Genomic DNA, 25,988 nt, shown 5'->3' on the forward strand with positions numbered 1-25,988 from the left:
TACTCACTGATTTGAATCCACAACCCCCTTTTCTTTTCCTAGAAGGCAGAGTTTTGCTGTACAGCCCAATCTGGCTTCAAGCTCTCTCCTTCCCTTGTCAGCCTCCCAACTTGTGGCAATCTGCAATTGGCTTAAATCCAGAGGTAAAATTGCAAGTGTGGATAGATATAAGTACACTATACCTCTGGTATCAAGGTTTTCATGGGAGGAAGTTTAGAAACACACAGACACACACACACACACACACACACACACACACACACACACAAACCCCGCACACTCACACACATACACATCCCCACCACACAAAATACCATTTACTGATAATCTTTTCCTTTTTGTGTGGCACTGGCATCAAACCCAGGGTTCTGTGCATGGTAGACAGGCAAGCTGCCATTGAGCCAGAACTCCAATCTAAGGACACCACTTAAACTAAAAATAAGGGGCTGGAGGGACGGTTCAGTGGTTAAGAGCATTTGCTTCTTCTTCCAGAAAACCCAAGTTCTAGTCCTAGCACACACACGAGGTAGCATAGAAATCACCTGTAGATCTAGGGATTTCTGAAGCTCTGATCTCACACAGACAAACCAATGAAAGAAAAAAATAAAATGGAGGCTTAAGCAATAAATATGTAGTTAAATAAATATAAGGAGGTAGAGAGGTGGCATATGGGTAAGAGTCACCTCTGACCTTCATGAATAACTGCATTCACATGCACATACCTACACACAGTCACACACACAGTCTCACACACACACACTTAATAATTAAAAATAAAAGACAGTGCCTGGCGAGACAGCTCAGTGACTGAGTGCTTTCTGCTCTTTCAGAGTACCCCAGGTTGGCTCCAAATAACCACAGGAGACGGCTCAGCATCATATGTGACTTCAGCTCTGCCAGATCTATCACCTCATTCTGTTACTCAGGGGCCCTGCACTCACACCTGCATGTGTATCTCTCTCTCTCTCTCTCTCTCTCTCTCTCTCTCTCTCTCTCTCTCTCTCTCTCTCTCACACACACACACACACAAAATTAAAATAAAACAAATCTTTTAAAAATTTAAAATAATATATGTAATATATTCAATATCAAATAAAAAACTCAGGAACAAGTTTCAAAGAGGAAATCATTAATTGAAGAACATTTTATTATTGGCTTTAAATATTACTTATAGAGTGTGTGGTATAGGATGTGTTTGTGAGTGTGGGGGTGCATGCAGCCTGCACACGGGAGTCAGAGGACAACTTATGGGAGTTGGTTCTCTCCTTCCACCCTACGTCCTGGGTACTGACCTCAGGTGACCAGGCTTTCACCGCAAGGCTGATCCAAACCACTGAACCTTAGAAGATATTTTCAAAGTTCCCAAGTCATTGTGCTTACAGTCCATGCTCATAGATAAGGAAGATGCTCAGTGCTGCCTGGGTTTAATGTCCAGTTGGCCCGAGCTAGAGTCACCTGAGGGAAGGAAACCTCAGCTGAGAAACAGCTCCATGCAGGCAGAGTGGTACAGACATTTGATGCCCACAGTGGGAGGCAGAGGCAGGGGGATCTCTGTGAGTTCCAGGATAGCAAGTCACCAAGACTCCATACAGGGACAGACTTCCTGTTTCAGGTCTAGGCTGGTGGCACTGAGTTCTATAAGAAAGCAGGCTGAGCAAGCCATGAGGAGCAGAACAGTAAGTGGCCACCCTCCAAGGCCTCTGCATCAGCTCCTGTCTCTCGGTTCCTGCCCTGTGTGTCTTCTGTTTTGACTGCTTTGATGCTGGACTGAGATATGGAAGAGACAACAGAATAAACCTTTTCTTCCCCAAGTTGCTTTTGGTTGTGGTTGGTGATTCTTCAGGGCAACAGAATCCCTGCCTGAGACATGGGCTTTCACTTGAAGTCCCAACATGGGCTTTTCAAAAAACCTTTCCTTTTATAAACTTTGTGTTGTTTTTAATGTGTGTTTATATGTCTGTCTGCCTGCCTGTCTGTCTGTGCACCTTATAAGATCAGGACTTACAGTGGCCAGAAGGAGGCATTAATCCCTTGACCTGGGCTATGAGACACCCAGGCTCGGTGCTAAGAAGTGAATTCAGCGTCTCTGCCAGAGCAGCCGCTGCTCTCAGTGGAGCCATCTCTCTAGCCCAAATTTCACTTTCCTTTTAGGAATGTGATTGCCTTGTCCCAAGATTGGAACAGCAAAGGATTTGACCATTGTTGATGAAGACTTACAGATATGTAAGAAGAGAGCCGAAATACCAAGACTTAAGACTACTGCTCCTACTAGAAGACCACCATGTACCAGTGTGACCCACGTTGGCTCAGTAGGTGACGATGCTCCACAAGTTTGGTGACCTGAATTAAGTGTTTGTACCTCAAGTGACTGTGGAAGGAGGGAATTGATTCCACGAGGTCTGCCCTGACTGTGGCATGTACATGCACACACAATACGCACTCAGTAATCATAAAATATAGAATGTAAGGAGTTAAACATAAACACGTTTACAATTCAGGAAAACAATTTAAATTTTAGGGCGTCACCTTCTCTTCTTCCTGTTATGACTAGTCTCCCCTCCTCTTCATCTTCTTAGGTTGTTTATTTTATTGAAAATATTACTTTTCTTTTTATTTGCATGAGGGTTTGTGTCCCCGTCCATATCACTGTACCTGGCAGTGCTCAGACAGGGCCAGAGAGGAAGTTGAATCCCCTAGAAATGGAGTTAGAGGCCACTGTGAGCTTCTATGGGGTGCAAACCTGGATGAGAAGCCAGTGCTTGTGACTGCCAAACCATCTCTCCACCGTCGTATGTCGTCTAAGATGACCTAGAATTTACTATGTAGCTGAGGATAAAACTCCAGTTTCTCCTGCCTCTACATCAAGTGTGCTGGGATTGCAAGCATGTGCTTGAATGAAAATTTCTTAAGTCAGAGCCAAAGGCCTAAGCCAGAAAGAAATATTGACCAATTTGCTACATTGCAATTAAAAGCAATTCATCAAAAGATATATGTCCTTCTCTATATCTCTGTGCATATGTCTATCTCTATATATCAGTATCTATTGCTATAACTATCTATCTATACATATCTATATCTATATCTATATACATATATATATATATATATATATATATATATTTGACAGTGGAGGTAATTCAGTCAATAAAGGGCCCATTGAACCAGCATGAGGACCTGAGGCAGATCAGCAGAACTAACATAAAAAGCAGGTCTTGGTGATGAGTGCTTGTGTTGTATTTCATAACACCAGCAGGAAGGGGCAGGGAGGAAGAAGATGAGGAAGAGGAAGGAAGGAGAGAGAAGAGAAAAGGAAAAGAGGCTTTAAGTGTTTAACCACAGAAGGGAAAAATGCTGTCTTGGGTGCTTACATAGCCAACCAGAGGGCAGCACAGGCTGGGTGCATGTTAGGGCATCCACATATCAGTTGTGGGAACCTCAAAGACACCATGTAAACTGGTAAAGCCACAAGACATAGAAATGAAGCAGGTGACTGGGCATGGTAGCACATGGCTGTAATCCTAGAACTTGGGAGGCAGAGGCAGGAGGATCAGGATTGGGGGTTGCAAACTGGCCTGGGCTGTATAGTGAGACCCTGTTAATGACAAAGAAGGAAGAAGAAAGGACAGAGAAAAACGAGAGACAGACAGACAGACAGACAGACAGACAGACAAACAGGCAGGCAGGCAGGCAAGCGGGTAGGCTGGGAGTGTGAGGTGCATCTCTGTGGCAAAGTGCTTGTTCTTTGAATCAGGCTTTGGGTTTATTCCTGAACATTGGGGGAAAATCTAACATAGGTCCTGGTATGATGATGCTGGTGAATTTCTGAGTGCAAGGCCAATGGGTCTACATAGTGAATTCTGGACCAGACATCCATAGTGAGATTCTATGTAAAACAAAAAAAGTATAACTTTGTTTATATAACAATCAGAACCAGAGAAGCTAAAAAATACACCCTTGGCAAGCCCATGAGCATGTATGTGGCAAAGCCTTAAGCCAAGCAGATATAAGTGTTAGATTCAGGATGTCACCAGGGTGGCTGGGAAGCAGGGATGTGACAGCAGACAGGGGGATCATCAGTATAGACCACATTGTATTACAGAATCTGGAGGACACAGTGCATTGAGTATTTCTCATGGAAAGTGTACATATTTATTGGAGAAGCTCTCAAATTGTCTTCGAAATATCTACGTCTCCACCCTTTAATGAGCACTGCCCTGTCCTTGGTTGGTGATGCTTCCTTCTGCTGTGGTGTAAGTGACCATTGAGTGCTCAGCTCTATATGACACCGCCATCCCACCCCAAGGCAGAGAGGGAGAGGAAAGAGTTCCACAGGCAGAGGTAGGGGAGGAGAGTGCCCTGAAATGCTGAGTTCTGAATGTGGCTTTGTCTCCTGATCCTGAGGTCACTACAGCCATGGTTACATGACCAAGTCCAAGTCAGCAAGGTCAGCTAGCAATCAGTCAGGAGGCACTAACTGTTCTCGGTGAGATACAAAATGAAAAAGAGAAATGGGAGAAGGGGGAGGAGACATGGAGGGGAGGAGGGAACACAGGCCTGAGGGAGTGGGAGGGTGGGGACGCAGGTGGACAGGATAGAGTCATGTTGTACACAAGTGTGAACTTACCAAAAAACAAGTAAAGGTACTGTACTATAAGTCTATTTAATTAATTATAATTAATTTATTTAATATGAGTGTTGTCTGCATGTGCACCTGCGCACCAGAAGAGGGCATCAGTTCCTATTGTAGGTGGGTGTGAGCCACCATGTTGTTACTGGTATTTGAACTCAGAACCTCTGGAAGAGCAGCCGGTGCTCTTAACCTCGGAGCCATCTATCCAGCCAGTATATGTAGGGCACATTCTTTATGTGTTTGAAACGTGCTGAGAATCTTCTGAAAGTCTCAGAGCATTTTCAAGAACACAGGTTTACTGGTTATCCTCGGCCACCAGAGTGATGCATCCAGGGACAGGGTCTCCATGTCAACAGACTTCATTGGCTCTCATGATAGGGCCAAATGCCTTGTCTCCCAGACCATGTCTGAGGCCTGTTCACCCACAGGATGGCACAGAGCATGCACAGGAACAGGGGTAACTCCAGAAACAGCAGGATGCAGAAGTAGGGACTGCTCAGAAGAGACCTGGAAGGGACATAGACACAATGAGCGCCCTTCCCAAAAGGCAACACTACTGCCCTGTGTTATCTGCCTGTGTCCACCCCAGGTCTGTGTCCACAGAGATCTATGCAGGGACAAGGACAGGACTGCCTGAAAGTCCAGTGTGATTAATCCATAGCCCAAGAATTAGCTGTGAACTCCAGACCAAATCCATGGGACTCTAACCTCAGGGCCTCTAACCAGGCAGGCACCTCCTCCCCAACCCACACCCAGATCTCTTCTAACTGGACTTCTCCCACTTCCTCCTGGATTTCATTCATTCATTCATTCATTCATTCATTCATTCATTTATACTATGTTGTCCTAGCTGAACAAAGATGTCCTTCAAGTCATAGACATCCACCTGCCTTCGCCTCCCAAGTATTGGGTGACTTTGCTTCCACATCCCCTGCTTATTCATTTTACATAGATAATTGTGTGTGTGTGTGTGTGTGTGTGTGTGTTTGCACACGTGAATGTATGGAGGTGCACATGTGTGTGCATCAATGTAGAGGTCAGAGGACAACCTCGGTCATTCCTCAAGAGCTACTACTCTGCATTTGCCCTGAGACAGGTCTCACTATGTAGTCCCGGCTAGAATGGAATTCACTGTGTAGTCCAGTCTGGTCCTAAAGTCATAGAGGTTGACCTGCCTCTGCCTCCCAAGTGCTGGGATTAAAGGTGTGAGCCACCTCACCTGGCCCATCTGTCTTGTTTTCTGACAGGATCTCCCACTATCCTGAAGCTTGCCAAGTAGGCTGTGTAGCCAGTGAGTCTCAGGCATCCTTCTGTCTCTACCTCAGCAGCTTTGGTCCTTCAGGTATGAGCCGCCATGGCTGACTTTCCCTGTAGGTGATCTGGCTCAAACTCAGATGTACTCAAAGGGGCAGAACCATCTCCCCAGAGCCATTTCCACAGGCTCTGGGTGTGTTTGGCATGATTTCCCTAGGTTCTTGTGAGTGTGGGCAGAATCCACAGCAGGTAGCCATGAGAGGCCAGCACATTTTGGAATTCTAGAGGCCAGGTTTTGCCAGAAAATTCACAACTGCTAGGAGAGAAACTAACAAGAGGTAAATTATGGTTAGCTCCATTTGGCCCTATGGGTGCTGGGGCTACTGGGGGATAAAAGGTTTAGCAAGTTTTTAAATATTTACTGCCAACAAGTGTGTCTATATCCTAGTGTCACTTCTGTGTCCTTATTTTCAGATGAGTAACTGGTACTCACAAGACCCTCCATGTTAGCCTGAGGTTGGGAATGCAGAAGAGGCATATAAGAGGGAGATCCAAACCCTTCTACCTCTGCTCTCTCAGTATGACCCCTCCTCCCCAATCCAAAGGCCTCAGGGATATTGTTTCCTCACCGAGGCTGTGGGCTGGGAGCAGGAATTGTGTCAATTGTGGTCATGCTGGGCTGAGGGTCAACCGGTGAGGATGTGGTGGGCTCCGGAATTGTACAGCACCAAGGGCTCGAACCTGTGATTGGAGCGAAGGATGAGAACACAAGACAATTCCCACAAACTCCACACTGTCTCCTACCCATAGGAAGCTCTGTCACTCTCCTTTACCCAGCTCCCTGGGGCATGTGGATAGCTGTCTGACAGCCTATCTGCCCCATGGCCACACCAATGCCTGGTCAGGGATTCCCTTCCTAGCCCATCTCAGGGTGCACATTGTCTGGCCTGCACTTGTAAACATGGAGACAGTCTTCTTATAGAGGAGAGTGTAAGTGTCAGTGACAAGATACTTGCTGAGTGCCATGTCCCATCCAACCTCAATCACACCATTTGCCTCCATGTCTGCCATCCTTTTGGGGACAAACAGGGTAGTGGGACTCCTTGTCTCCCTGGCCCACTCACTCCCAGTGTAATTCAGAAAGGCCACTGGGCAGTCTTCTCTGAGGAATGAGCAGATGGAAAGTTCTAGAGAGGCAGGAGCTTGCAGGGCCCTGGGGAGAGTGGCTTCTACAGCAGAGAGATAGTTATGTCAGTGAGATTTTCATTCCCAGGCTTCAATGTGAATCCACAGAGGAAATTGCAGGGAAACATAAGGGTGAAATCAACATTGAGAAACATGGGCTGATGTATGCTTGCAATCTGAGCGCTGGAGAGGCAGAGACAGGAAGAGCAGGCATTCAAGTTGAGTTCTAAGAGCACAGTGGATTTGAGGTTTGCCTGGGATACTCAAGTTCCTCTCTCAAATAGCTATGATGATGATGATAAAGATGGAGAAGAAGAAGGAGAAAAAAAGGAGGAAGATGAAGAACAAGAAGAACAGGGAGAACAAGAAGAAGATGTGATGATTAAAACTCGGATTATCAAAGGCATTTGACCCCTTCCTTCAGCCCATGTCACCAACCCTGCCCTTAAAGAGATGCTTGAATTGGGTTCTAAGAATAAGGGAGGCCCCATAACCTGAAAATGAACTCTAGACACAGAGAATATTGGCAACCAAAGTAGCTGAAAGCCTGTTTTCCGTCCTGCACGGGGAACCTTGGAGGAATCCTCTGAGTTTCTTCCAGCAATAAATTGTTGCTGGCGTGGCGGGACTCAGGGGATCTCGGGGGCTTGGGGGGTTCCTCAGGATGCTGAGAAGTCTCTCAGGAGTCCCAGAGTCAGTGATGAAGTTGGTACCTCAAGAATCTCCATGGAAAGGAAGGGTACACTCAGTCCCAGGACAGAGCCGCCTTTGAGAGAGGGGAGCTGATGTGAAGAGGTATTGTTCCCTCATGGAGATTGGGGACAGGATCGTATGAGACCTGGGAGAGAGGACTCCTCTTTTAAAAGAACTGGAAGTCACAGAGAGCCAATGATTCAGAGCCTGTCTCTAGAAATTTTCACACTTGAAACTGTCCCACAGTGGACACAGAGAATCCCCAACATGGGCTGATGAGATGGTTCAATGGGTAAAGGCCCTTGCTTGCCAAGCTTAATGACTTGAGTTTGACCTACAAGGTGAAAATAGAAAACTAACACCTAGAAGTTCTCCTTTGACTCCCACACACCATGGACCAGCTCCTATACACAGACAAATAAACAAATATATAAAAAACAAACAAATAAATAAAATAATAAAATGTCTTTTAAGAAGACAGGTTCCCCATTGTTTCTGTCTGTGCATGCACACACATGTAATGGTATACACACTCACTGTCACTTGTACCAAACATGTTCTAACAGAAGCAAGTGTGGACATACACTCCCTGTCCTAGATCACCCAATCTCCCAGTTCATCATCCTAAGGATCATGGCTTCCTTCTTCTATGAGGGAATGACAGCCCTGGACTCAGGCTGCCCTGGCATGATGGAGGCTTACCTGGGACCACAGACAATTCAACCTTGAAGAACTTATCAATCCCCAAGGAGTGATCGATCAATGGTATATCCACCGCACATATGTGGGTGCCTGCATCCTCCATGGTGAGGATTTGCAAAGTCACTGTGAAGATGAGGTTGTCTGGATCATCCTTGATGGACACTCGGTCATTTCTAGCTTCTTCTGAGCCTCCAGTCATGACAATATCTTCACAAAGTAGAACAAGTGACCCTCTGCACCAGTATTTCTTATTTGTCTTGAATCCCTCCTCATACTGACAAGTCACGCTCAGGGACTCCCCCACAGTACCTGTCACACTGCTGGGGCCATGCAGAGGGACACAGCCTAGAAAGCACAAACCTCCATTCTGCACCTCATAGCTAGACGGGAAGAAAGGCCTCCCTTGAGTCAAGTCTTAGAAAACACTCAGGTCTTGAGGAAACAATGAGAAAGGAGAGAAGCTTTGTCCGAGCAGAAGTCAGCCCTGATGTTATAGAGAGATTGTAAGACAAATAGAGATTATGTAGTTATAGCAGTGACAGTCACAGGTAACCTTCTCAGTGGGTCCTGATTCTGTCTCACATGTGGTAGACATGACCATATTGTGCACAGACACCTGGCAGCAATGGTGAAGAAGATGCTAACTGCTCCTGGGCCCCATCCCACCCAACTCCCTTCAAGTGGCTGTGGTTTGAGGATGTCCTCTGTCCCCGTGGGCTTCTACCTCCTGCTCAAGAGGCCTGGGGAACATTTCCTTTTCCAGTCAGGTGGCCCACCCTCTCTGACAAGACACTACCTGAGTGGGTTTGAAAGCTGCCCTTCTCTTGCTCTACCTCTGGAATCACAGAGAAACCTCCTCCCTTCAAAATTCAGATTATAGTGTGCTCTTAGTTTATGGCGTCTTTAGCCCTATTTCTGGCCTCACACTGCTGGCCAAGCTCATGCTACGAGCTGATTACTGGGAGTTTACCTGGGTCTCTGAGTCCCCACAAAGTGTACAGACCTGTATGTCACAGCTTTCTCCCCTCCCATCATCTCTTCCTTCTGATTCTGTTTGGTTTGTTGTTTGTCTCTGACAGCATCTCTAGCCCAGGCTGGACTCTATTTAGCTAACAAGGTCCTTGAACTCATCTTCCTGCCCCCACATCCTGAGTCCAGAAATTTTAGATGTGTGTCAACACAACCCAATCATGGTGTGATCTTGATGGAACCTAGGGCTTTGTGCATGTTGGGCAAGCAATGTGCCGACTAAGACGCATCCTCGGCCCTGACAATTTGAGAAAGAATCTCACACTGCCACCCAAGCTGGGCTGCAATGCACTATTTAGCTCAAGCTAACCTTGAACTCACATCAATCTCCCTTCCCTTCAGTTATGGAAGTAGATGGGAGCCACTGTGCATGACAGTTCTGTCTTCCTGTGTCTCCTGGCCCCATGTCTAGACATGGACATGATTTCAGGTAGGTGTTGTGTGGAAGAATGGAAGAATGGCCTCAGATCCTACTTTCTGATAACTCAGTTGAGCAGTGCTGGCCGTCCACTTCTCTTTCTTGTTGGGGAACAAGGGATGAGAGTGAGTACTGAAGCCCACTCACCCACCTGACCACAGAGGCACTTACACCCCTCTGGTCTACAGAAATATCTGCAGGCTGTGGTGACATTTGTGGGGGACATTTACACTTAGAGTGCCCTAGGTTGTGACTCTTCTCTGTGTATTCACTGTTATTCTACTCACTTGTGATTCCTACCAACACAGAATACAGATGGCCTCCCTACTAACACAGAACGCAGTTCTCCTAGTAACCCAGAATGTAGATGTCCTTCCTATTAACATAAAATGCAGATGTTCTTCCACTGTATCATTTTCTTGCCTCTCACTGATTTATCTTCATGGTTTCTGCCTGCACTCTGTCTGTGTCCACGCTCTCTTTATGCTCTACAGAATATCAGATCAACAAGCGCAAAGGAACTTTGTGCATTCACTTCAGGACTCTAAGGCAAGGTCACTGCTTGGTATCTGTCATAATCACACTGTTCTTTTCCTGTGAAGAGACACCATGACCACAACAGCTAGTACCAGAGAAAGAGTGTACCCAGGGCTACTTACAGTTTCAGAGGCTTAGTCCATTTCTATCATGGGGGGAAGCATGGGATAAGCGAGTCATGTGTGGTCCTGGAGACACAGCGGAGTGCTATTTCATGATGTTTAGGCAGAGAGAGAATGGTCCAGACAGAGAGGACAAAGACAGGATGGATGAGAGAGAAGAGAGGAGATGGTATATAGGAGAGAGAGGCTCAAGGAGAGAGAGCTCACAAGTGATTCAGTGCCTGGTGTGAGCTTTATGAAACCTCTAAGCCCACTACTACTAATGCACTTCCTCCAACAAACCCAGAACCCTAGTCCTTCAAACCCTGTCAAACTGTTCCAGTCCCTGGTAACAAGGCATTTCGATATATGAGTGGGGCTGGGGAGGTGGGGGAGATGGGGTGGCTTTTTTCCAAAGCTGTAATTTAAAGTTTATTCTAGTTATAATTTAGATTATTCTGACATTACGGTAGCATCACGTGGCACACTTCTGAGTCCATTCCCGAGATGTTCTGCTGTGCTTGTCTCTGCCTGTTTTACAAATCCATGCAATCTCTGGCACCAGGGGGTCCTCTGGGTTTGGATCACATAGCAGTGAACAAATGGATAAAAGGACTTTAGAAATAGTTACAGCAGGAGGCTGATCTGATCTTAGGATATCAAGACAAATCCTACCATTACTGTTAATATTTGGATGATTAGTTCTTGGTCTAAATGGTACCTTAGCTGGTTTGAAAGGCTGGTCTGCAGGAAACCACCACAGTATCCAATGAATTCTCACCGTGTCCTAACAGCATAGGAGGGCAGGGGATTCAGAATCTGTCAGAAGCCATAACAAGACAAGCTAATAACTAGCAGGTGTTCATCCTGAGATGGCCGGCCTCAGATTATTATTCAATCTGTGACTGGTTCACCCTCATTACACAAGGATGTAAGGGATTCATTTCAGGAAAGATTCCTGCTATTAAAATGCTTTTCCTGTTATTATTATTAAACACTTATAAAAATCATTAAGTAATACCATACCCCTTTGGAGCAGATCTCTGCAGATCTACGAAGATGTACTGTCCTGTAGTGATGCTATATAGATAAGTAGATGACTTCTTAGTCTTAACGATGATCCTATAAGAATTGCTAAAATTATATCAGTGATTATTAAATCTTTTATAGTGGGGCTGCAATCCTATTATGTCTTTTTCAAATAGTCAAAACTGCAGTGAGAACTCTGCCAGTCTCCCAAGTGTCACTAGTTAATCGCTCTTAGATAGTAAACAGACTTTCTCCTACTCAGAGCACATTCCAAGAGTTTGTAAAACAATTAACCAAAGGTAATAAAAAGGGAACTAACGACTTATCATAGGTGCTAGGGCAAAGGATAAAATATTGACTGCAACTCCGGCGAAAACAGATTCTGACGAGGATGTGGAGAAAGAGGAACACTTCTCCATTGTTGGAGGGATTGCACACTGGTACAACCATTCTGGAAATCAGTCTGGAGGTTCTTCAGAAAATTGGACATTGAACTACCTGAGGACCCAGCTATACCTCTCTTGGGCATATCCCCAAAAGATGCCCCAACATATAACAAAGACACATCCCCACTATGTTCATAGAAGCCTTATTTATAATAGCCAGAAGCTGGAAATGACCCAGATGCCCTTCAACAGAGGAATGGATACAGAAAATGTGGTACATCTACACAATGGAATACTACTCAGCTATCAAAAACAATGCCTCTATGAAATTCATAGGCAAATGGATGGAACTGGAAAATATCATCCTGAGTGAGGTAACCCAATCACAGAAAAACACACATGGTATGCATTCATTGATAAGTAGCTATTAGCCCAAATGCTCGAATTACCCTAAATGCACAGAACACATGAAACTCAAGAAGGATGACAAAATGCAGATGCTTCACTCCTTCTTTAAAAGGGGAAGAAGAATACCCTTGGGAGGGAATAGGGAGGCAAAGTTTAGAACAGAGGCAGAAGGAACACCCATTCAGAGCCTGCCCCACATGTGGCCCATACATATACAGCCACCAAATTAGATAAGATGGATGAAGCAAAGAAGTGCAGGCCGACAGGAACCGGATGTAGAACTCTCCTGAGAGACACAGCCAGAATAAGGCAAATACATAGGCGAATGCCAGCAGCAGACCAGTGAACTGAGAATGGGACCCCCGTTGAAGGAATCAGAGAAAGGACTGAAAGAGCTGAAGGGGCTTGAGACCCCATATGAACAACAATGCCAACCAAACAGAGCTTCCAGGGACTAAGCCACCACCCAAAGGCTATACATGGACTGACTCCAACTGCATAGGTAGCAATGAATAGCCTAGTAAGGGCACCAGTGGAAGGGGAGGGCAGTAATGGGGGAAGGATTGGGAGGGGAGCACCCATATAGAATGGGAGGGGGAGGGGTTAAGGGAATGTTGTCATGGAAACCGGGAAAGGGAATAACATTTGAAATGTAAATAAGAAATACCCAATTTAATAAAGATGGGAAAAATAAATAAAAAAAGAAAATAAAAAAATATTGACTGCATTTATCTATAGAAAAGTTCACTAATAACTTAGTTGTGGTTTTAAACCATCAGTGAACCTGTGAAGCTGAGACAGGTGATGGATGGTCAACCAGATAATTACTCTTAATGGATATGCATGCAAACATTCTCTGTTGTAAATTTTTATTTCAATTTATGATTTGATTTTTTGTAGGAACTTGTGATGAACTTTGTGACATGTGATCATGTATTCTGAAAGATGTTTACGTGCTGAGGACAAAGAGAAGAGTTAGGACTGAGCTGAAGAGTCAGGACTGAGCTGGAGGGGACTGAGCTGAAGAGTCAGGACTGACTGAAGGAGAACGGAGCTGAACTGAGCTAAGGAGAACTGAGCTAAAAGGATCTGGGCTGAGGAGAAATGCAAAGTGGAATAACTTAGAGACTATAGGTAACATGAGAGAGCAATGTGCAGAATGCGGAGGAAAAGAGGAAAGAAGAAGAAGCTGGAGAGAGCAGATGTAACTGGCAGGTGTTTCCTCACCATGAGACAGAACAGGTCATTTCTTAACAGCAAGGCAGACTTAATCTTATTAAAAGGAACAAGCCTTTCCTTTACAAACTTGAGTTTAATTCATTTAGCTTTTAAAAGGTAGAAGCTATTTCTGTATTCAATAAAGATTGGCGCTCATGTTTCATCCAGAATGAGTGAGTTCTTTTTGCAGCATTGCTTCTTCTTTTGCTCCATGTGCATATGTAAGTATGGATATGTGTTTAAGTATGTAATTTTGAGACTGTATGCATGTGTGTGTGTAAGAATGTAATTGTGAGAATGCATGTGAAGTAGTCCCAACTGATTAGAGAGGAAATGTATAAATGCACATTTATGAATCGGTATATGAACTTATATAAGTTTATGCATTTTTGCCTATGTAAAACTTTTTCCTTCTGCAAGTGCTATTCACTTCCCTTGGTGCAATAGAAGTTTATTGCTCCAAACTTCCCCCTAGCCTGACAAGCAAGAGGCATAGGGACAAAAGGAAAAAGGCTCTAGCAATTAATCCTCTATTTTATCTCCTGATGGTTTAGAATGAGGTGCTAAGTGCCAGAGACTGCAGTTTCTGGCCTCAGAGGAACACAGAAGACAGGTCAGTTATAGTAGCAGAGCACAGTGACTCAGCCATAGATAAGTAAATCAGATATAGCAACATAGTAACGTAGACTTCGATAAATAAACTTATTATTATACAGCAAACCTAAATCTCTTGTAAGACAAAGTCTTACCTTATCTCATAGGAAAAGTCTTACTCTCCACTGATTTTGTTCCCTCTCTGCTGTCTCAAGAAGAACCAACAAGAAAGAAGACTAATGCCGGGGCTGCACCCAGCAAGAAACACCATGCCTATGCCTGCAGGCATCTGTTAAATGGTGAGACTTTCAGGGGTTTTGTTGCTGGCAAATTCATCATGGTGCCCTGCAGGCTCAAAGCAGATGGTCATTGGGTTGAAGGCTCCCTTTGCACCAGCAGGTGAGATCTTTAGGAAGCACAAGGCTGAGCAAAAGGACCAAATGGATTGTTCTAGACTTGCAATTGTTTTCATATTTGAACCAGGTCAAAATGTCATGGGTCTGGGAAGAGTGTGTCAGGGCCAGAAGGAAAGAGGCATCAGTCAGAACTAACCCCAACTCCTCCATGCTTCCCTAGAGGAGGCACCCTCAGTCCTAGGGTATCTCTGTCTGAGGAAGGGAACAGCCAGACTTTGGGGGAATTCTCAATACTGATCTGAACTGAGGGGCACAAGGGCACTTCATCTCCTGGCTGAACAGTGGCTAATGGAGATCAGAGAATGTGAGGTTTAGACACAGGTTTGTCTTACAGATGACCTCTGGGATTTCCTCAGAACAGGACTTGACTCAGCACAGCACATGACTCATAACAAACTCAGCCAAGACATCAGTCTGTACCCTCTGGTCCAGGGACATCGGAATGGAGAGTCACATTCCAGATAGTGTCACAGAACCTTCTGAAGGTGCCACATCAATGTGCCTGACACAACACAATGTCACAGTCCCTTTATACAAACGCTTCAGTGAGGACAAGGGACTCATAAGTATTGGTGATGGTTGGTAACTGTGGTCCAAATTGTACCTCATGTTCATCTTAGGTCACTCTGCCCGGAGCTGTCCTGGTAAGATAAATTTTGGGCAGACAAGGAACTGCATTAAAAGTTATATTGAGTCATAAAGAGATTTATAAACACAGTGCTGTAACAGAAAGTCCTATAGCAGCTGGGCTACTTCCTCTGACCACTATGCCATCTATAGCCCCAAGACCCCTGCAGGGAGTTGGTATCCCAGGGAGTTCCATGGGCATGGGAGATGACTCAGTAGGTAAGGTGAGGTGCTTGCAGTGCAAAGTGATGACTTGAGTTCAGATCCCCAGAAGTCACAGAAAGCTGAATGCTGCCGCATGCATTTGTAATCTCTGCACTCTTAGGTGAGAGAGGATGCAGACATGGGGAAGTCAGGGAAGCTCCTGAGACATTTAGCTTGATATCTGCGCTAGAGAACAAGAGAGGCCCAGTTTCAAATAAGGTGAGAGGTGAGTAGGGGCATGAGAGGTTTCCCTCTGTGTTTCCATGGCATGTGCATGTCTCATGGCATATGTGTGCCTCCAGGAGGATTCTCCTTGTCCCCTCAAACTCACAAAGATGCAACAAAATAAAACAACAGAAAGAAAGGATAACAACAAAAATCCCCCAAACCTTCATGGCAAGAAGGTGTACACTCAAGCCCAAGCCTGTGATGTTTTTCACAGAAGGAAGCAGATGTTCTGTGTCCTCTTCTCTCAAAGAGGATGGCAAGAGGTCCCAGGGAGACACAGGTCCCTTCAGATAGGACATGACCTTTATCAGGACACTGAGGTATAAAGAGCTCAGGCCTTGATTCTTCCCACCCCTTTGCTGGGAATGTGTGGTCCTGGCACTGTCAGGGTAGGACACACAGCCCCTGAAGGACAGAGTTGTCTCTGTTCATTTGCACACACTTTCACATTCTGACACACACTGCACAACACACACTGGTCATTGCCACGTACTGACCCTGTATTCTCACTAGGCTGGTTTATTTCATGTCTTTGCCCAGGGCTGTGAAGGACAGTCCCATGTTTTGACAGTTCTGTGTCTGCTGAGATCACGGACACATGATGGGAAAGTAAGGAGAATTGGGAAGGTAGGATTGTATGCAGGACCTTGTGGTCCCTTCCAAGTCCATTTGAATGAATCCCATAGCATTTGTGCCTGTATCATTGGAAGAGAAACATGCCTGAGTTTCCTGTGAATGGGAGGTTCATGGGACAATCCTGAGAGATGCTTGGCCAAGGTCCTCTTCCCACCTTGGCACATGCTAATCCCCCAGGGACTAAGCAAGATGGCAAACTCAGCAGAATTGGTCATGTTGTGTGTTCCTCTTCATACTGACACTATGTGCTCAGGAATTCCCCCATGGAGCCTTGCATGACAGAGCAGAAGGAAGGACCCTGCAGGCCAGGAGTCCCCAGTTCTAGCCTCAGAGGAGGGCCAGGCTTGAAGATACTCCCTGGTGTCAGGAACTAAAGAGATCTCTGTGTTATAGGAGGCTGAGCAGGGACATGCCTTTGTCAAACCCAGGACTTGAGCCTGAGGGATATGTGAGTGAGGGCACAGGAGAGATGTGTCCATAGAAACAGGGGAACTGGGGCACAGTGACTAAGTGCCATATATGTGATTGTGTGTATTTTCTTGCATGTGTGTTGTTCAGTGAGGTGTGTACCTGTGTGTGTGTGTGAGTGTGAGACCAAGATACAAAATTTGTATTGTACTGTTACAGCCAGTACTGCCACAATCACCCCTATGAGTGCATCCTGACTCAAATGACGATGTATGCATGTGGTATGTATAGGTATGTAAACTGTTGAGATTATAGTTACATCTAATGTATACAGTTTATATGCATCATGTCTGTAGCTTGTGTGGCACATGTCCTATGCATAAGTGCATGAGGTATGTATACATACATTTGAGGTATGTAGTATGTATCATGTGTTGTGTGTGTACTATGCAACACAAGCCTGTGTTATATGTAGACTGTGGGTGGTACATACACATGTGTGTTTCATTAGCACATGTGAGGAATGTTTGCATGTCTATGGTAGTGCACACACATGCCAATGACTCCCCTTGATCCTGGAAGGTTACAATTGTAATGATATATGTGCCTTGGGCAGCCTTGCCTTTTCTGTGTAGCTATAAGCCAGTGTAGACCAGCTTGCTTCAAGTGAGTTCTGGGAGGGTGGGCTCCAGGGGTGGCCCTGGCTCTAGGAGCCTCTCTCTCTTGATAGGGGGTAGGACTGGACCATGAGTTGCTCCATATCCCGCTCTTCAAAGGCAGAAGAAAGGAAGGAGGGGAGGCACAGGTGCTGATGTCCCAGAAATGCACCTGCACCCCCATCCCTAACTTCCTGCAGACACAGGCTCGGACTCATAGCTTTTAAGAACAGTTGCTGGCATAGGAAAACCTCAACTCCAGACTGCCACAACCACAGAAGTTTGCTTTTTGCTCTCTAGGGAAAATGAGTCAGCATACCCCCAACCCCTTGCCCCGGGTTAAGATGTCTCCTGTCCACTGTAGGTGGCAGGAAGTCACATGATGGCGCTAACAGTCTCAGCAGGAGAGGCAGGGGGGCATGTGTCACATAAACCCCCATAATCATGAAGGTGGGGAGCCTGTGTGTGGAAATAGCATCATTCTCTGCAGCAAAGCACAGCTCTGGGGATCTGGTGGACCTGAGCATGACCTTTGGGGACTCAACTAACAGCAGGAAGGTTAGACTGAACTCAGGTGTGTTGATGAAAATTGCTTAGGCTTCTTGCTTTGGGCGGCAAGCAGCAGCCCATCTAACTGGTTCCTAGACAGATCCTGGAGCTTTGGCCCACAGGAGTAGGAGGGACAGTGGGTGAAGGGGGGGGGGCAGATTCTATGTGTGGTTGTTGGAACACTGTCAGAGTTAATTCAGTTCCAGTCACTGACATCATAGACATTTCTCTTATTTCTTATACTACCTGACATCTTTCCAAAGAAATAACATGGATTTTTCTTTGTCACATGTATTTGATTTTTGTTAGTTTTAAATTGAATTATTTAAATATTCCATACAGTCTCTCTGTATGGCAGGTTGATTTCTAAGGCTTGATCAAGTGCTATAGATATATGAAAATGTGCTCGGGTGCTCACTGCCACATGCATGTACATCCCCACGTGTATATGTTCTCCACAACCATATGAACACTCACACAATCGCTCACACTCACACACACACACACACTCAAACATATACACACACACTCATGCACACTCACACACTCACACATAAGCATGTGCTCACACACTCACACATGTGCATGCACATACACATATAAATACATGTACACACATACACATACACCTACCCTGACACACACACATATACACAATCACACACACATAAACACACTCACACACACCCACACATACACATACCCACACTCACACACATACACACACCCACATACATTCTCTCTCACACACACTCACATGCATTGAAACACACACACACACTCACATAGACTCACACACTCACACATAAGCATGTGCTCACACACTCACACATGTGCACACACATACACATACAAATACATGTACACACACTCACACATACACATACCCTGACACTCACACATATACACAATCACACACACATAAACACACTCACACACACTCACATACACATACCCACACTCACACACATATACACACCCACACATACACACCCACACATATATACACTCATACATACTCACACACATATTCACATACTTACACACACACACTCCCACATACTCTCACACACTCCCACACACAAACACTCACATATATACACACATTTGCATACACACAGAATTATCTCCTCCCTAGAACCCTTTCTTCATCGCCACCGCATCATTTTCCCATGAAGTGTCTTTGATTAATATTGAGTGGAAAGTACAGATCCGAGGAGAAATCTTTTGTATAACAACAGAACCATGGAAGTTAACTTTGAGAAAGTAGCAAATAATCACATTTGTGGACAAGAGCTCGTCTGCATGCTTCAGTTTGAGAAGGAGAGTGTTAACGAGGACAGAATGTCTGGGAGGAAAGAAGACAAAGAAGGAGGCCATGAGGGTCAAGCCCAGGCTAACAGTGTAAAATGACCCTGGCTTGCTGACTGCCAGCTGCCGCACAGTTTGGAATATGATGAGGCATAAACCAAGCTTGAGAGCTGTCCATCTCCAGGCTGAGATTAAGGTTGCCTTGGAGGAGACACAGGAATTCAGGATTGGGAACTGGGTGAAGTAGGTGTTTATCCTGATGCTCTGAGAAGGAGCTTGGTGCAACTGTTCCCCTCCTCCCAGAGTGATCAGCAGAACAAAGATGGAAGCAGTGTGTGTGTGTGTGTGTGTGTGTGTGTGTGTGTGTGTGTGTGTATCAACTAATCCACGATTCTCTTAAAAGCAGGGCTCACATTTTGTGTGTTCTTAGTGCCTTGTTCACGATAGCCATGGTAAATGAAACTATACATTTCAAAGCATGCTTCACAGACTGGAAAAATTAGAAACTTATTTCTGTGTCTAGCAAAAGTCTGCTGAGGTACATATTCCACAAAGTCGGGGTTCCAGGCTGTCTCCCTGTTCTGTGCACTCCCAAGAGCTGACTTTGCCTGCACATCTAAGCTAGTCATTACTGCAAGAGTGAGAAAGAGGGGTAGGAAGTGGATGACAAGAGCTCTCCCCAGGCCTGGGGCCGATTCACACTCACCCACACCTGTAAGGGCACAGAAACAAACAGAGCCACAGAAACACATGCAGATGCTATGGAGAAAAGAGGAAATTCAGAAGACAACCGTCTTTTCATGACTCTTGCCAAGGTCTGCCCTGAGAAGCAAGAAAGCCAAAAAGAGAAACAACGTTCAGCTACCAGAAGAGGCAGTTTGTAGACACATCCAGTGCTGATCACTGCATCTCCACGGGGACAGATGCATCTGGGAGGTGCCTATTAGGGCTTTTCTGGACATGGGACACCTCCTTGTGTCTCTTAAGGGCCTTCTGTTGTGATAAGAGCCTTTCTAAGGATCAGGATGGAGGTAGGTCCCTCTTAGGGAGAGGAGGGAGTACAGAGAGTAGATGCCTACTCTGGGCTGAATGGCAGACTGGATAAACAGAAGGAAGGGAGGAAGGAACACCATCCCTTATCCCTCTCTGCTTTCTACTGTGGATGCAATGTGAGCAGACACCTCACAGCCCACCACCCCACCTTTCTACCACAGTGGACTGAATCCCTTTAAACCATGAACCAAAATAAACCTGTTCCTCCTTAAGTGGCCTTTGTTTTGTTATTAATCAGACTAATTATTAAAAAGAGCTGACACATGGTCTCTGGATCGAGGAAGGAGTGCTGGCATTGCTAGTACAGGCCTTTAATCCCAATGCTGGGGGAGGCAGAGGCAGGTGGATCTCTGTGGGTTTGAGGCCAACCTGATCTCAAAGTAAGTTCCAAGATGGCCAAGAATACACAAAGATACCCTATATTGAAAAAAATAAAGCAAAATAAACAACAACAATAACAACAACAAAAACCCTCCAAAACAAACAAAAAATTTAAAAAAGAGAGACAAAAAAATATTAAACAGACATACAGGCTGTCAGTGATTTCATAGGTTATAGTACACCTGTAAGGTTTGTCAACTTGTAACCAACTAGAGAACTCTGGAAGAAAGAACCCTTATTGAGCACTTTCTTCTATCAGGTTGACATGGTGGGCACATAAGCAAGGAACAATTCTTGATTGTGAATTGATGGAAGGGTGTGATGCCATTCCTGGACAGGTGGTCCTGGCTTCTGTAAGAAAACAGGCTGAACAAACCAGGGAGAGCAAATCAGTGAGCAGCGCTAGTCCATGGCCTCTGCTTCAGTTCCTGCCTCCAGGTTCCTGCTGAGTTCCTGAGCACTTCCTTCAAAATGGACTGTGCCATAGAAGCATCAGCCAAATAAAACCTCTCCTCCCAGCATGTTGGCTTTGGTCAGGGTTTTATCCCAGCAACAAAATTACAGACTAGGACAGACAGACAGATAGGTGAATGGACCAGACAGACAGAGAGAGAGACCAGCTTATCTCACCCCTAGACTCAAATACAGATTGGCTTATCACTGTTTGTGACCCACCCAGCCTTTTGACCTCATGATCTAGCCTCAGCCTGTATCTCGGTCCCCCTCCCCCACATCCTCTTTACTGCTCACTGTGTTTAGCCTTAAAAATGCAGGCACCAACTTCTCATTACATGCTCTGTTTAAAATTAATTTTTAATTTAATTTTGGCTTTAGTTTTTTGAGACAGAGTGTGGGGCAGTGGATCAGAAGAGCTGGTAAGGCTGTAGCAAGTTCAGAACCCCAGAAAATCTCATAACTGAGAACAGCAGGAGTTCCAACTAGCTCCTGACCAGTTTCCTGTCCTGGAGCATGTGACCATGACACACCGCTAACACAATAACACAACAACCAGTCAGGTAGGATGAAAACCTAGAGGTCTCCATGATAACGAGGTATCTAGATAGGCCCAGACTGTTTAGCTGATGAGATTCTCTTCCTGGGTATCCCTTCCTTGAGACAGGGTTTCTCTGTGTAGCCCTGGGTCACTTGGGGCTCACTCTGGAATTTTTCTCTTACCTGGGTCAATGCTCACATGAACTTTAAACATGGGATCATATCCAGCTTTCGTAATTCCACACCAGTAAATGCCAGCATCGCTCATCCTCAGGTCCTCCATAGTCACTGTGAAAATGAAGTTTGTCTGGTTGTCCCTCATGGACACACGGTTCTTCTTCACCAAGCACTCTGATGCATCGGTTTCAACGAGAATCTTACAGGAACTCCACTCAGCTCCTCGGCACCAGTACTTCCTGTAATCCTTCCACCATGAGCCATATTGGCACCGCACTGTCAGGGAGCCCTGCTCCTGACTGCTCACCTCCTTTGGTCCTGTGAGTAAATCCTGAGCAGTGGAGCAGCCTGGAAAACACAAAATCACAATCACTGATCTCCTACGCCCAGGGTGGGATAAGACCCCCAACCTCAGTCAGTTTTACTTACTTTGAGATGCCCCTGTGTGTGACACTGAGATGCAGACCAATGCAGAAGTAGGAGGTTAATTTTTTGTCACATCAGGATTGACCCGCAATTAGTCCCTAAGGCAAGTGACTAGAAGGTGACTCAGAATGGCTAGAATACGCAGTTTTTATACTTTTTAGAGGTGCAGTTTACCTCATCAAGGTTACAGTTCAAGCTTATTGGCTAAGCATATTGACCTTTAAATCTATTGGTTAGCAAGTATGGGTAGATCATGACATGCTTTTGAACTGTATCGGGAACTTTCCAGGGTATTAGGTGCCTATCATCCAGTACATTAAAGAATTGTGCATGGAGATTGGAAATTGGCCTAGCCTTGACTCAAGGCCTGGGGGTATAAGGCTGGTGAAAGCCCCTAGAGTCCTTCAGTGGAACCCTACTATGCCAAGTAGAGTTCATGAGCTGAATAATAACCGGTGAAGGGCCTCTCTTTTCCCAAGACAGATCACCATAGTTTTCCTACTGGCTGAAGCATCAAAATTAAAAAAAAATAATAAAAGAACAAAAAAAGAAAAAAAGGTTGAAGACACCAGATATAGCTCTCAGAAGATAAAATGGTGACAATGACTAATCATGGCTGGAGTGGAAGAAGTGTCAGAAGGCCATGTCCACTAGACATGATTCTGCCTTTCTTTAGGTACCCATTACCCTCATGAGGTTCATCTGAAGAATCCACATCCCATGGCCATATACAGAAGCCACTTGTGGTAGTCTTGGCAGTCTCTAGGATGAATGCCTTGGAAGCTGACTGAAAGGACACCAACCATTCAGATTTCCCTACGGTGCAGAGCCCACAGCACACAGACACTCTGCTGTCCTTCAGATCCATGGAATCTGAGTCCAGAGCTCCTGGTAAGGACTGAGGATGCAGCACCATTGGTGCTGTGATTACACAGCGTGCACAAGCAGCATCTATCAAATACCCGCTGTAAACAAAATGATACAGGAGTCTCTGGAGAGATGGCTCAGTGGTAAAGACACTGTCTGCTCTTCCAGAGGTCTTGTGTTCAATTCCCAGCACCCACATGGTGGCTTACAACCACCAACCATCTGATAACCTATTCTGCTGTGTGTGAAAAAAAACACCTATATGTGTGTGTGTGTGTGTGTGTCTGTGTGTGTGTGTGTTTGTGTCTGTGTGTGTCTGTGTGTGTGTAAAAGAAAGAAAAACCATAAAGGAAGTGCTTCAGGCTATTGACTTGAATACCAACACCACCAAGAACAAAATATGTCCCTAGTGCCACAGGTAAGAAAACAAAAATTGCTGAATGTACTTATTTTAAACCAAAAGGACTCCACCAACAACATGGAGAGCCAGACTGCAGTGTAGGAGAAAATCTTTTCAGACAATGGGTGTGCCAGTTGGAGAGCCATGTGAGGTGGTGAGGGGTATCTGTAACCACAGAGACAGGTGGGTCATGGAGATCACTGACTGCATAGACTGAATCTGTGAGGTCCATGCACACTGGGAGACCAAGTCTAAACAAACAAGGTGGAGAATGATGAAGATGCTAAGTGCCAATCTGTGGCCTCCACATGTGTGTGTGCACCCATGTGTGCACCGGAAAGCACATGTATGCACACACAGAAAGGCAGACACACAAACATTTACACATACATACACCACACAGACACATTTTTTTTTCCTCAAAGGAACAAAAGTTAACCTCAAAGAAGCAGAGAACAGAACAGTGGTTATCAGCCTGGGCAGGGTACTAGGGAAGAAGGGAGAGGGCTGACTGCATAGAGGGAGAGTTGTTGGGACAGAGGTGTCTGCCATTTAATGAGAATGACAACTTCTAGTGTTGTATGAGACAGAGAAAAACTATGGTTCACAGTAGATTATTTCAAAATACCTCCTAGAGAGGATTTCACAGACTTGACAAATGGCTTTGATGAAAGCCTAGGCCCTGCTCTGATCCTTACGTCCTGTACCAATGTGCAAATGCCACATTATACCCCATCAGAATTTTTCCTCAAATTGTGGACCAGGCTGGCCTTGAACTCACAGAGGTCCACCTACCTTTGCTTTCTGAGTGCTGACATTAAAGGCATTCACCACCACAGCCAGCCCCTGTAAGTATTAATTACTGTGTCAATTAAAAATCAAAACGTGTCCGATGCCATCCCACAGCTCCTTGCTCCCAAATCCCACAGGGATGAGAGCTGAATACAGAGAAGTGTGGACAATCCTGAGACTGCTGGACAGCCTGCCACTTCTGCCCACCTTTGCCCACATCCCTGACCCGAGAGGAAATTGCATAGTGTCTCTGTACACAGGAATATAGGAGGAGTCAGCTGCAGTGACTCACAGTTCAGGTCTGTGCCCGGAACTGAACTGAACAGGTCAAACAGCTCCCTGCACCCAAATCCCGTAGGGGAGAGAGCTTGACCCTCAGAAATGTGGACACTCCTGAGAAATCTGAGGAAACTGTCTGTCCACATCCCCAAGTCAAAAGGAAATCGCCTTGTGACATTTGTGTCCCCTGGGCACAGGAACCTAGGAGCAGTCTTTCAGGACCCTTCTGGTTCCTTCCTGTGCCAAGAGCTGAATAGCCAGTTGCCAGGAGGGCTTACATGCCTGAGAGCAGAGCACTGTGTTCCCAGAACCGGTTGAAAGAAAATAGGAAAACTGGTCTACAGGAGGGTCAAGCCATTATCAGAAACAGCAAGACAAGCTAACACCAGAGACAACATGATGGCAAGAGGCAAGCCCGGGAGTCTAAGCAACAGAAACCAAGACTACTTGGCATCATCAGAGCCCAGACATCCCAGCAAAGCAAATATTGGATATCCAAACACACTGGAAAAGCAAGATTTAGATTTTAAAATCACATTTTATGATGATGATGGAGGACTTTAAGAAGGACATAAATAACTCACTTAAAGAAATACAAGACAACACAAGTAAACAAATAGAAGCCCTTAAAGAGGAAACACAAAAAATCCCAGAAAACAGGAAAACACAGTCAAACAGGTGAAGAATTGAACAAAATTCTCCAGGACGTAAAAATGGAAATAGAAACAATAGAGGAAGCAGGAAGGTAGACAAACTTGGAGATAGAAAACCTAGGGAAGAGACCACCAGTAATAGACGGAAGCAACAGAAGAAAAGAGAGAGAAGAGAGCTCGGGGCGCTCGTGGATCGGCAGGATTCATAGAGTAAAAGTGGCCATTCTACCAAAAGCGATCTACACATTCAATGCAATCCCCATCAAAATACCAATCCAATTCTTCAGAGGGTTAGACAGAACAATTTGCAAATTCATCTGGAATAACAAAAAACCCAGGATAGCTAAAGCTATCCTCAACAATAAAAGGACTTCAGGGGGAATCACTATCCCTGAACTCAAGCAGTATTACAGAGCAATCGTGATGAAAACTGCATGGTATTGGTACAGAGACAGACAGACAGACCAGTGGAATAGAATCAAAGACCCAGAAATGAACCCACACACTTACAGTCACTTGATTTTTGACAAAGGCGCCAAAACCATCCAATGGAAAAAAGGTAGCATTTTCAGCAAATGGTGCTGATTCAACTGGAGGTCAGCACGTAGAAGAATGCAGATCGATCCATCCTTATCACCCTGTACAAAGCTTAAGTCCAAGTGGATCAAGGACCTCCACATCAAACCAGACACACTCAAACTAATAGAAGAAAAACTAGGGAAGCATCTGGAACACATGGGCACTGGAA

The 25,988-nt window shown here is 45.3% G+C and overlaps 1 protein-coding gene across 6 annotated transcripts in view; it reads right to left on the minus strand.

Moving 5' to 3' along the window:
* Positions 1–4,126: 4,126 nt before the first annotated feature.
* Cd300ld (Cd300 molecule-like family member D) overlaps positions 4,127–25,988 on the minus strand; it is a 32,909-nt gene continuing 11,047 nt past the window's right edge. The window contains exons 3-6 of one of the 6 annotated variants that reach the window (XR_010055111.1): positions 21,830–22,171; positions 11,576–11,683; positions 11,018–11,336; positions 6,514–6,625 (exon numbers count right to left, since the gene is read on the minus strand). Coding sequence is in view for 4 of the 6 variants with exons in the window: in NM_001408733.1 (NP_001395662.1) it covers positions 4,990–5,137; positions 6,514–6,625; positions 21,830–22,171 (602 nt within the window). In the remaining 2 variants the exon portion in view is untranslated. The other 5 variants (XR_010055112.1, NM_001408733.1, XM_039087788.2 and 2 more) reach the window with 5 other exon arrangements.

The sequence above is a fragment of the Rattus norvegicus genome, chromosome 10 (assembly GCF_036323735.1).
Source record: "Rattus norvegicus strain BN/NHsdMcwi chromosome 10, GRCr8, whole genome shotgun sequence".
Taxonomy (NCBI): Eukaryota; Metazoa; Chordata; class Mammalia; order Rodentia; family Muridae; genus Rattus; species Rattus norvegicus.